The following is a 12,074-nucleotide window of genomic DNA, read 5'->3' as shown; positions in this document are numbered from 1 at the left end:
AGGAGCTCGCACTTCTAGCCTTTCCTGCGGTACAACAGAAGGTGAAACAGAGTATATCTTGCGCATTTGGCATGCGCGGCTTACTATAGTCAATGCTAAGGTGAGACGAAATATAGTGAGATCGGTTTATCTAGGAACCCTACATTTCAACGCCTAGTAGGCTCTTCTCCAGAAGTGATTGTAGCGGTAGCCCTGGAAAAGAAATGTTTTGTTTTAGTCGTCGTTTCTGGTGTTTTTGTATTTCTTATTGGTGTCTCGGAGTGTGTTGACGTTGTTGGATGCAGACTTGTACACGTTACTGAAAAATAGTAAGGAATTACATTTACAATTACTCGAGGTTAAATTGTAATTTATTACAATTACAATTACCCTCCCATGAAAGTAACTGACTGTTACCCCAAAAAGTAATCTGTTACTTTCGTGGTGTTACTTTTAACATTATTGTCCTCAAGTAAGAAACAAATGGAAGAGGGTTATTCAATTTCTTATTGTTGCCACCTGTTCCATTTAATGACCTTTACTATTTTGAGCAAGAGCTGGCTCTCGAAAGTCTCGTCAGACCTTTTGCTTTATTTCTTACTCAATATGTCGACTGCTACGCTGAACACCATTTGAGCTGAGGCACTGGATGGGAGTGCCATATTGTTCCTCACGAATGCTTCATGCTCTGCATTGAGCTTTTTCAGCGAAGCAAGGGAAGTACTATTTACCTCGAATGTAGAGCAAAGTTTCGTCGTTGCAGCCGTTCCTGCAATTCGAGAGATTTGGTAGATCATTCCGATACCTCCGATACTCTCAATAGAGAGTTTTAGTAGATCGTTTCTCACTCCGATAACGATACCCGATACTGCGCCGGAGCCATCACGCATGCGCTAGAGTATCGGGTGTTTCGGGCGCAGGTATCGGGAATATCGGGAAATATCGCGCGCACTCTCGTGCATCACGAGAGTTGACGAGATCCGGCAAAAGCTGAACGATCATGGCCGCTCCACTCGAGCCTCTTTCTGCCCAAGCGGGTCGAAAACGATTCACGATCATCGAGGATATCCTCCTTTTAAGGGAAGTGCTTGCGGTGAATCCGTTTGTGAATTCTTCACGGTGGGATACAGTGGCCGCGAACCTAAATGAAGCACTGGGGAGGAACTTCAGTGTTCGCGGAGTGAGAGACCGCTGCGACCTGCTGCTCGGTCTGTTCAAGCGAGACGACCGCACAAACTTGAGAAAGTAAGTCGTTTTTGAGTCCCGTTTGAAAGTTCAGAAGCGTTTTAGCTGGGGTGCCTTCATGTGCGCTTTGCTTGGCGTGATGACATCTGGTCATTTTGTTTCGAACGCTTATTTTTATTTTTTTGTTCTGAAGCGCGTGAAAGTGCATGTCCCTGCACGCGCTCGTGGTGCTGACTGTGCTACGGCGACATTTTGTTTCCTGCGATTTCTTTGTATTTTCCCTGTGAGCGCGTGCTGTCGGCATCGGATACTACCAACGATGGCATCACCCTAAACAGAAGGACATTGAGGCACTCTAGTTTTAGCATACTGCCATACCCTGTCCAACAGCTGGCGCAACTGCGAGCTAGCGCGAGCTTGTTGTTTGGAAACGCACATGCCTGTGCCGCTAGACATTTCGCGTAGGAAAGCGCGTTTTCAAACTACCGAGTTCGCGTTGCAGCTTTCGCGACACGGAGATGTACTCATGTTCGTTGACTGAAATAACAGATCTACGCTTGAGGAAGACAGGCGCACTTGTTGATACCGCTCTCCCCCTGAAACCCTTAGATCCGGAACGGAAGAGCAGTACACCGAAAAAGAGCAGCTGCTGCAGGATGTTGCTGATCTGGCCTGTGAATTTTGTTACAAGGTTAAGCCAGTGCTCAGGAAGGCGACAGCCACCGAGGAAGGTGCCACCACCACCTCCACCGCTGCGCTGGAACCGCGGGAACGTGCCACAGCCACCACAACCAGGCCGGCGACAAATCGGGCTGCTCGCGATGCTGCCACTACAGCGCGAGTTGTTGCGGCTGCAGCCGAGTACAGACCGGTCAATCATAATGCAGTGGCAGGGCAGTCTAGTAAGTATGACACGTGCGTCATGAACCCCACCTGCTTAGGAAAGTCAGGTCGTCATGACCGCTCCATCAATCGCGTTTGTCTACGACTGATATTAGGCTACTCGCGAGTTCCCATCGAATAGCCTACTGAGGACGACTTACATGGTCTGCTGCTCTCAAGTAAAAGTGTAATTTACTTGGGTACATCTGTAGTTCCCAGAGCACAGCTTTGAGTAAACTGCCGAGTTCTGATTAGGTATGTTCTAAACCTACATTAATGTATGTTCTAAACATACATTAATGTTTCAGGCATTCAGAAAATGCAGAATGCTAAGCCGGCATGAACAGCTTCTTCTATTCATGGAACATTTTCCCTCACGCGCCGCACATCGGAGTGTCGTGATGTGTCGAGGAAATGATAAGAGGCACTACATATTTTGGAATGGTCTTTTGAAGATCTGACTCCATCATACCTGCGTTGTATTTTTCATACATTTTCAATGCCCAGCTCCACAGCGTGTGTCATGATACACCACAAATATTTATGCAATACTCTATTTACAGGTTCTGAGAACTGCCAGTCTATCTTTGCTGACATAATGAACGGCGTGGAGGACGCCGACGCCTGGCAACCAGGCAACACAGACCAAGTTGTGGAGCTGGCCCCAGCCCCTGTACCGCCGGTTCCGACCCCTGTGCCGCTGGTCCAACCCCCCTTGCCACCAGTCCAGGCTCGTGTGCCGGTTACTTCTGTCGCACGACCTAGGACTTGGGGCGGACAGGGTAAGCACTGCCATCTTTCAGTAGATGCTTCAAGCATACGTTAAACTTTTGAAAGAGGATACACATAACCCCATTTGTAGGAATTCTCCAAATCTGCTCTAGAAGTTTTGGGCTGTGATTTACATTTGTTATTTTTTGCTTACTAGACAGTCATGTCTCAGTCACTGTTTGAACACACATGAATTACCCAGTATTTTTTGTGCAGTACCTTCATTGAATGGCCAGGTCCAATAAAATAAACAGTCAATCAATTGTCAACCTACACACTAAGAAAAATTTTAAAAAAGTTGTTTATTTGATGCTGTGTGCATTGTTTCCTTTGTTGTATTTTTCCAGCAACCAGGCAGAAGCGGTACAGGGAGCACCTTGCATCGCTGGAGAAGAGAGCAGAAGAGGACCGCAGCATAAAAAAACTAGAGATCGCTCTTGAGGAAAGGCGTCTCGCCATGGAGGAGCGCCAGATGGAGAGGCGCCTGGTCATTGAAGAGCGCCAGGTGATCTTAAGCGAAAATCGCTTAGCGTTTGAAAGAGAAAAATTTTATGTGCTACAGGAGGCTGGAGCAGAGGAGAGGAGGCTTCGTCTCCAACTGCAAGAACATTACCTTAAAGTAGTGAATGGTCAAATTAACAAGTAAAGTTAAGTGTGAGCAAGTGGTATGACATCATAATACATAATGCAATAAATCTTTCATTTCATTAAACAATGTAGTTGAAAAAAAAAAACGGCAGGGGTAGGCCCGTTCGATTTACTATACAAAGAAATATTTTGAGTGTAATATTGAACAGACAGCAAATGCTATGTTGGCAATGACTGGCAAAGCAATAACATGAGACACTTGAAAATCACCACGCTGATTTTCAAGTGTCTCATGTCAAGCTGAAGGCGCTTGACGAATAACAGAAATAGCATATACTTAACATATAAACCTGTATCGTTCACAAAACTAAAACAATATGGGAACACGGTTGCTGCTTTGAAAAGAACACAAGAGGCAGATAAAAGAAATGCAGCAGGTAAGCAACCAGACAATTGCACAAAAGTCATCCCGTGGAATAAATAGTCATAAAAGATGCTATGGTCTGTTGCAACTAAGAAGGTAGGGCGAGAAAAAGAAAGACAAAGGAGGAGGAAGCAGATGAAACGCTAGAGGAGGAGGTTTCCCCCACTCCTCTCCAGGGTTCCGTCTACTTCCTCCTCCCTGGCCTCCCTTTCCCTCGCCCTACCCTCTCGTGTTGCAACATGCAACAGACTATAGGCACTCGGACAAAAAAAAGATTGCACAAAAAGAATTCAAATTATACGAAGTCAATAACGAGGTGAAAGATATTCATCCAGCGTCGGCGGAGACAGCTGAAAGTACGTGGAGGTTTGGCTGCCATACAGGCACGTGTGGCAGTTTGTTAACAGTGTTGCAGCCTGATACATATCGCTCACGCGCTGCAGCCTGTGCTTCTGATTTTTTTTTTTTTTTTGAAATCTACAAAAGCGAAGAGGGTTGACACTTTCCCAAAGCCCCATTCTACTGCTTGCCTCACGCTGCTCATTTTTTTGTTAAAGTTCTGCTCTGCGGCAGTCAAGCTAGCACCCATGAATGGTTTCTGCAACAAAGGCCGCAAAGGATAGGCAGGGTCACCGTAGATCGTGTATACGCTGCCCTGCACGAGGTCCTCAAGCCTTTCATAAAGGCCGCTCAGCCGCAGGATACCTGAAAAAGGAGTCAGACGAGACACAACGATAAAACACTGAGTAGCATATAGTGACAATCACCACCTGCACGTCGATAAGCCACAAAGATCGACACGCCCTTTCCTCACTGCATAGAGCAAAACATTGATTTGTGTGACCTTGTTTGGCTTTGCCAATTTAGAGGTCAAAGGGTACTGTTGCCACTGCCACAGCCACCTTGTTTAATGTTCCAGTTTGAAAACATCCAAATTTGTTGGCATTTCAAACGCGAAGGGATTTACATCAGAGCTGTGGACGCATCAGCCGCCTCGGTCGAGGCAAAGCGTCGGCCTACGGATCCCCAGGTGGCGGGTTCGAATCCCCGCCGAGGTGCCAGCACTCTGATGGAACAGTCAAATTTGGGGGTTTTACGTGCCAAACCAACGACGGGTATCTGGCACGCCCCAGCGGAGGACTAAGGATTTATTTGGACCACCTGGGGATCTTTTGACGTGCAACCGAAAGCTCGGTTACATGGCGCCTCCTCTGCAATAAGCCTCCGTCAGATTGCGGGCACCTCGGCCGGGATTCGAACCCGCGACATGGGGATCCGTAGGACAGCGCTCTCGCCTCGGAGCCACCGAGGCGGCTAGCACCCTGATGGAGGCTTATTACAGAGAAGGTGCCGTCGTAACCGAGCTTTTTGTTGCACATCGAGATACCCAGGAGGTATAAATTAATCCTCCACTGGTGCGTGCCAGTCGCCCGTCGTTACTTTGGCACATAAAACCCTCAACTTTTACTTCTGCGGACAAATCATTCCTACCACGGCAGTTAGGCACAGTCTCAGGTTACCAGCTTGACATCGTTGTAGCTTGCTGACCTTGTTCGGCCGGTGTCTTGCACTGCGTCAGCGACTGTGACTGCTGCCGTCATGTGTTCAATAACTGGGCTAATGGTTACCGAAACATTGGTTTACTGGAATGCCCGATGATCTTGTGAGCTGCCAAGCTGGGAGCTCGCATGCAGGCTCTCGTCTGCACGATCGAACACGCTGGAAAACTATCCGCAACTCTGTCAAGCAGCCTAATGAAACAAGTAACCACGCAAGGGTAAGTGCTGCATTCAGTGGCAATAGGTCTACTGCAGTAGTCATAACTGACATGTTAGGATAGGAGTAAAGGACTGCCATTCCTGGTCCATTCTCAGCTTTGTCTTCTTTTATTCCACAGTCCCAAGCTTATACAACAACGCCCTTTAACAAAAAAGCAATGGGACAAGTGTTTGCCTCCCTTCGTACTGTCACATTATTTTTCCACCCCAGTTTAAGAGTTTAACTCCCTGTCCGAAGAACACCAGCTTGACTTTCAGCATTTAAGCATGAAATAGTATTTCTTCTGTACTATCGCGGCCAAGATGAGCTGAAAAGCCAGAATGTGAGGCAGGCAGTACTTTCCAAGCCGCCTGCCGCACTGTTCTGCAAACTGTATTGCACGATGAGGCCAAGACATACCCCTTTCTGCGCTCGTTGTGCCACCCTGAACTTCTGTGTTCTCTGCCTATGAAACAGCAGTTCTGTTCAAATGGATGCCTCGATGGTCGGGTCATCTTGAAGCTCCCACTCCAATGGGAAAGAATAGGCTTTTTGCAAAAATCCTTCATTGCCTGCCCCCCCTGACACTGAAGAGAGCAAGAGGTATAGCACAGTTGCTCGCCTTACTTTGCTGTCGCCTCCCCGGTGCTGTGGACAGCGGCATCGTGCTTTGAAAAAGGTCTATTCACCGATGCAGCTCTGGCAAGCTGGCGGTCCCTGTCCCTTGAAACACGAAAACGCCCTTTACGTGGTGTACCCTGAGGTCGAACCACATTCCTGTAGGTGCGATCTATGTGTTTCGGGCACTAAATCGTTTACCAATTATTGTGTTATCATAAGCACAGTCTTTCGACAAGGTCTGCAACAAAGATTTATTCTGCATCGTGCGTGGGTTTTGAGGTTTGGCGAAAGGAAGAAATGTCGCAACCATTTGCTCAATAGCAGACGACACGGAAATATAGAGGTGAGCCGCCAGTGTAGAAGGAACTCTGTGTTGGCCACGGCGCCCATCACAGTTTGCAGAACAATTCCACAGGCTGCCTTGATAGCAGCACGGGTCTTGCCTGTGGCGTTTCAACTTATTTTGGCTGTGATAGAGGCTGTTCCTCTATTTATGAGCGCTTCTTCCAAGAACCTGTAGGTTACGATTTCCGAGCTTTTGCTATTGACTTACCGGCGTCGTGTCGGTGTCCCGGGTAAGGGCCATTCATCTCCACGATGATGCCGTTGGCACACATTATGCCCTGATACTTGATGGCGTGCACACGCTTGTGGCCAGAGAAATAAAGCCGCTGGTCCTCCGTGGGTCGGCAGATGGGGCGGGCCTTTCCATCAACGAAACCCCTGCAATTCTGAAGAGGTGCCCCCTTCGCGCGGACCGCCTGCAAAAGCAAAATCAACAACGCACTTGCATTTTTTTTCTTTTTTGCTGTTTTTAATTTAACTTTACAATATGCTTACCTCGGAGAACTCGTCCAAGCTTGCACGGTTCAGCCACGTGTGAGCTGACAGATCCGCGGTCAGCTGCCCGAACGTGGACGTCAAATGGTTTAGCACCACGGTCGTCGCACTCGAAAGTGTCGAAGAGTGGCGGCCAAACATGCCTTCCAGGTCGCAGAGGCGGTTGGGGTAGGAGAGTCTCCGCAGAAGAATACACAGAGCTTCCTGCCCGGGGATGGCGACGTTCTGGGCCGTCCTAATTGTATGAGGGACTCGCAGCGCGCTACACAGCTCCATTAAGTCCATCTGCTCAAAACGAAACTGATGGCGGAAAGCTTCACTATCTATGTTGAGCACATCCAAGTAGCCTCGCCCGGACCTAAACCTCCGCGGAACGGGGTACTCCATATCCAGAAAGGAGAGTTCTTCAATTTCGTCCCACTTCAAAACAGCTAAGGCCAAGGGATCCTCGAAAACACACGTCGCCATGGCTCAGGTTGGTCACTCGCTCGACTCGCTCACGCCCGTGCCACCCGTGCTTTCTATGGCTTCCCGTGACAAGCCACGGGGGGGGGGGGGGGGGGGGGGGGGCTAAATTGGCTTGTCTTTAGTTGGCTAGATGTAGCTTGCTGCTGCATTTCTCTAATTTCTGCAACTTATAAAACTTAATTGATGTTTTTTTTTAATTCTATTAAATGTAAGAACTGTTATTTTTCCTTCAGTGAAACATCTTTCTTTAATTTCGTTATTTTTCGTTTTGGAAATTGCAAATCGTTTCCACTAGGGAGTGCCCCAGCGCCTTAAGTGACCGTATCGGATGTATCGTCTTCAAAACGGTCTACTAAACGCTCATTCCTGTTCTGTGTATCGGTATCGTATGGTTATCGTATCGTTATAGGGTATCGTTATAGGAACGATCTACTAAAACTCTCTAATAACGGTACGCGATAACGATATGATGCATACGCAAAGACGGCGGCGAAGTATCGGATATCGTTATCGGAGTCATCGGACCGATCTACTAAAATTCTACATTGTCTAAATGGCGAAGTTGTAGAAGTCATCAATAGCAAAAAACATAGTTGTAACGGTAAGGTGATAATTAAATAATAAATAAGGTTTGGCTCGATATTCTTCTTCCTTTGGTTCCGAACAGTTCGAGCCTCACTTGCGACGTTGGTCAATAAAAAAAAGTTTCCAGTATATAAATATAAGTAATAAAAGAAAAAGAAGGACACTCATAACAACAACTAATTAGAACGTCAGTTAAAACAAGGAAATGTAGACACACGTTTGCCTTGTGTACCTTTCTTGGTGCCGTTCAAAAACGCACGGAGCACGGACCGACTGCAGTTTACACCGGTGTTCTCCAGATAGACGTCCACTAATGCCACGGGCAGCAAAGGGTAGAGTACTTAGTAAGCCGCGCTATGGCCCCTCTCACAAATTTCACTCACTCCTCAAGCCCAGAATATCAATTCTACGTCAGCCACCATTATGTTTTATTTGTAAAAATATCTGCTTGAGTTAAGATGCGTCCTGCTGGGGCAAAACAGGAAGAAGAAGAAAGGAAGACTATTACCATTTTCTAAGTGCTCGCAAAAAGCTGACTCACAAGAAGGGTAGGGTAGAGGGAGCGTAGTCTCGTGTTGTGACTTTATGAAAATGGTGGTAGTCACTATATCCGAGAAGGACACTGTTAATTCTTTTCGGCGCACTTACCGCCTCGAGCTTCTCGAAGAGGCGCACAATTACTTGGTGCCCTCCTCTCCCCGTCTTCAATCACAAAGAAAAAACAACAACAAAGGGACTAAAAAAGAAGCGGAAATAACTTGCCCTTCCCCCCCCCCCCCCCCACACTTTTTTTTTGTAGAATTGTTTATTTGGATTTTTTTTACATTGATGTTAGGGTCTAAAAAAAAGATACTCAGGGGCTTGGTGTTGCAAAAAAAGGCTTTGCGGAACGGAAGAGTGCCGAGCCTCCCTTTGCGGTGGTCGATTCCCGTGACAGTGTCACTGCGCTCGAGTTTACAAAAAAAAAAAAAAAATCTTTATTTAGAATGAGGGGGGGGGGGGGGGGGAGGGTTGTTCTGACACAAAAAATGTAACGGATTACAAGGAGTCCGTTACGTCAAAAATGTAAGGGAATTACTTTAAAATTACTCTAGAAATAATATAATTATTCCGTAACTAAATTACTGATAAATGTAAGGGATTACAAGTAATTCCGTTACTTGTAACGGATTACGTACAAGTCTGGTTGGATGCAATCCGCCTAGAGAATTACTTGCGTTTTATGGCTTAGTTTGTATATGCCACGAGTGCAAGAAAAGTCACTGTCGGTGGTTGGTTTTAACGCCGAGAATGCGGGTGTTCCTGGAGTCAATGTGGGCATTTTTGACGTCGCAGTGTTGAACAACCGCGCGTCCCTCGTGGACAAACTTACGTGCGTCGTATTCGTTTTGTGAAATCCTCTCCTGACATTTATTGGTTACCCCGATATACGGGGCTGGACAATCCGCGCATAGATTCCTAGTAACTCCACGGTACGCACTCTCTTTAGGGGCGATCTTTTGGTCGCGCCATAGGCAGTCCAAGTGTAGATATCGCCTTGTGGGCCCTCTGGATCCCCTCACTAGCCAGCTGACGTGCAAGAGCTTGGCTTGTTCGTGGCATATAGGGAAAGCAGATACGCGTGGTTGGCTGGAACTGCATATTTGCCTGTGGGTTACGGTAAATGAATACTGCCGTGAGTCCGCGTAAACACTTCCAGATGCATGTGGAAGAATATTTCTGTGGGTTTACATAGAAACTTTTAGATGCACTTGAAAGAATACTCCTGTGGGTTCAGGTAAAAACTCCAGCACTGAAGGGAGATCCTGTTTATTTACGTCCTTAGATTTCCCGAAAAGCCGGTCTGCACAACAGTAAACTTAACTCCCTTCCGCGGCGGAGTATAGAAAACTCCAATACGGAATCCCGCTAGAAACCGCTAGAAAACAAACACTTTACTCCCATCTAGGCATAGTTTCGTTTACCGCGTAGTCATGTTTTTTTAACCATCCTACCAAATCTCTGGTGAAGTGACGACAGCAGGTTTTAAGTACAGATTTTTTTTAGCGTGAGCTACACTGGCCGAGGTTGAGCAGTTTCGTGTGGCTCGCATAATGAGCCGTGCTCCGTGCTGCGCAAGCGCGAGGAGCAGTGACGTCACACAGCGCACAGCTGGCGGGGCGAAGGCCCCGTCGCCGCGGGCTCCGCCGCCACCGCGCGCGTCTCGCCGCGCTGCGCAAGCGCGAGGAGCAGTGACGTCACACGGCGCACAGCTGGCGTGCCGGAGCCGCCGCCACCGCGGGCTCCAACGCCACCGCGCGCGCCTCGCCGGTCTTCGCATTCCAGAGGAGTCACGTCATAGCCGCGGCAGACGCACTAGCGCCGCCACGTGCCCAGCTGTGTGCCTCCTTTGCGCAGTAGCCAAGTCTGGCGCTGCTCCGGAGCTGTTTGATAGCGCCTCTCACTTTGTGCGTATAAGCTTACGCTACGTATATCCTAGCATAGCCGAGCAAAGTCGCCGCAATTTTTTGTTTAATTTGTTCTAGTGATATTGATTTCCGTACTCATCGATGTTGTGTAAGATAAACATTTCATGCGAATACTGTGATATTTGCAGTTTTTACTACTTCTGAAAGCATCATGTGCAAATAAGGCACACTTCAAAAGTTACCATTAACGCTTAATTCTGCTTAGTTTGACTATTCGTGTGAAAATATATCAAAAAGTCCTTGTCATGATAGGACATGTTACCTACAATTCGACCAATTGAATTTGTTCATATTTCGTCTGAGAAAATTATTTCAAATATTAAGTTGAGTGTGGAAGGAGTGATGTGTACGAGTGGCCTTATACGGACTAGTTCTCCTGCGTAGTAAATAGAGAGGCGACACGGTGACGCACATGCAGCTGTCGAAGGTACGGATCTTCAAGTGCCGTCATCCCAAAGGGTGTCGTTCTGTTTAACATTTGAAGCTGCGTTATACGAGGTTCTTTGACCACTTGCACGAGCACATCGACGATTGCAGCATGAACTGCAAACCAGAGAGATGAGCAAGCCTAAACTATTCGATGCCCACACTTTGCTCTGTCTTGCACCAATACTCGTATTTTTACCAACTGTAGCCATTGGGAGATTAACAAAGGCAGGGAACGCGGATTATATTCACGCTTCTTGACGATCGTGGTTCCTCTTTTTACTTTCTTATCGCCAAATGCCAAAATCCTATTGGCTGCGAATGAATAATAGCACAGATTAGGCTCACCACACTTTTCACGTCTTAACCTGCCGATGACATTTTACGGATTAATGCGTCGTTATCTCCGATCTTCTACCTTCTGCAGGACTTGAAAGCAAGGATGTGAAAAGTTCCGCGGTGACTCCAACAGCGCCGAGTGACGGTATGCTCTCGTTCTGTGCGTTTTGTGAAAGCATTGACCAAACAGGGACAAATGGTTGATTTTGGCTATGCAATTCTATTTTCAGCTAATCGGTGAGTTTACACAGCAGACGCCATCTTTTAGCGTTGTCGCCATGGTCGTGAACGTCGTACAAAGGGGATAGGAGATATTAGAGAGGTGAACTACTGTCAAGTCTTTGTTTATTTTTTTTTATCTTGCGCGCCATTCCACTGGGGACTCTGATGCTTTAAGCTGCATTGTCGTGTAATGCCAGTTGACCGGGAGTATTATACACTAACAAGGAGTAGGGTCATTTTAGTATTTGTATATGCGGTGCACTGCGTAGCACACACGTTCCTTTTTGCACACCAAGGCGAGATTGCCCTCGAGAAAATGGGCTCCGATAAGAACCCGAAAAAAGGAACGCGTCCAAATGTAGCATTTTTTCAGAATGCTTTAGGGTGCTGCGCGTGACATATCATTGCAATATGTGTGTATTTAGTAGTTTTCGAGATGCCCAGCAAGATTGTGATTGCGACCATATCCCTTGAAAATTATTATGTAACATATTAACTACACAAAATTAATTCCCAGT

The 12,074-nt window shown here is 47.1% G+C and overlaps 2 protein-coding genes across 2 annotated transcripts; one reads left to right on the top strand and one right to left on the bottom strand.

Moving 5' to 3' along the window:
* The first annotated feature begins 1,600 nt into the window (after positions 1 to 1,600).
* LOC115309942 lies at positions 1,601 to 3,463 on the top strand. The gene is made up of 4 exons (XM_040221331.1): positions 1,601 to 1,692; positions 1,774 to 2,066; positions 2,610 to 2,828; positions 3,165 to 3,463. Exons 1-4 carry the CDS (start codon positions 1,601 to 1,603, stop codon positions 3,461 to 3,463), a joined length of 903 nt encoding a protein of 300 aa, XP_040077265.1.
* Positions 3,464 to 7,033: 3,570 nt separating this feature from the next.
* On the bottom strand, positions 7,034 to 7,516 carry LOC115311773. Its single transcript, XM_040221332.1, has one exon. It carries the CDS (start codon positions 7,514 to 7,516, stop codon positions 7,034 to 7,036), a length of 483 nt encoding a protein of 160 aa, XP_040077266.1.
* Between the last annotated feature and the right edge of the window lie 4,558 nt (positions 7,517 to 12,074).

Source organism: Ixodes scapularis, unplaced genomic scaffold, assembly GCF_016920785.2.
Source record: "Ixodes scapularis isolate PalLabHiFi unplaced genomic scaffold, ASM1692078v2 PGA_scaffold7__128_contigs__length_106722199, whole genome shotgun sequence".
Lineage (NCBI taxonomy): Eukaryota > Metazoa > Arthropoda > Arachnida > Ixodida > Ixodidae > Ixodes > Ixodes scapularis.
This window is presented reverse-complemented; position numbering and strand designations above follow the sequence as displayed.

What these genes read in the sequence shown, in the direction of transcription:
- LOC115309942 (XM_040221331.1), top strand. Translation starts at nt 1,601, where the DNA reads ATGCCTGTGCCGCTAGACATTTCGCGTAGGAAAGCGCGTTTTCAAACT. An exon ending in CGACACGGAGATGTACTCAT is followed by an intron (nt 1,693 to 1,773) that starts GTTCGTTGACTG and finishes TGAAACCCTTAG; the next exon opens with ATCCGGAACGGAAGAGCAGT. An exon ending in TAGGACTTGGGGCGGACAGG is followed by an intron (nt 2,829 to 3,164) that starts GTAAGCACTGCC and finishes GTATTTTTCCAG; the next exon opens with CAACCAGGCAGAAGCGGTAC.
- LOC115311773 (XM_040221332.1), bottom strand. Translation starts at nt 7,516, where the DNA reads ATGGCGACGTGTGTTTTCGAGGATCCCTTGGCCTTAGCTGTTTTGAAG.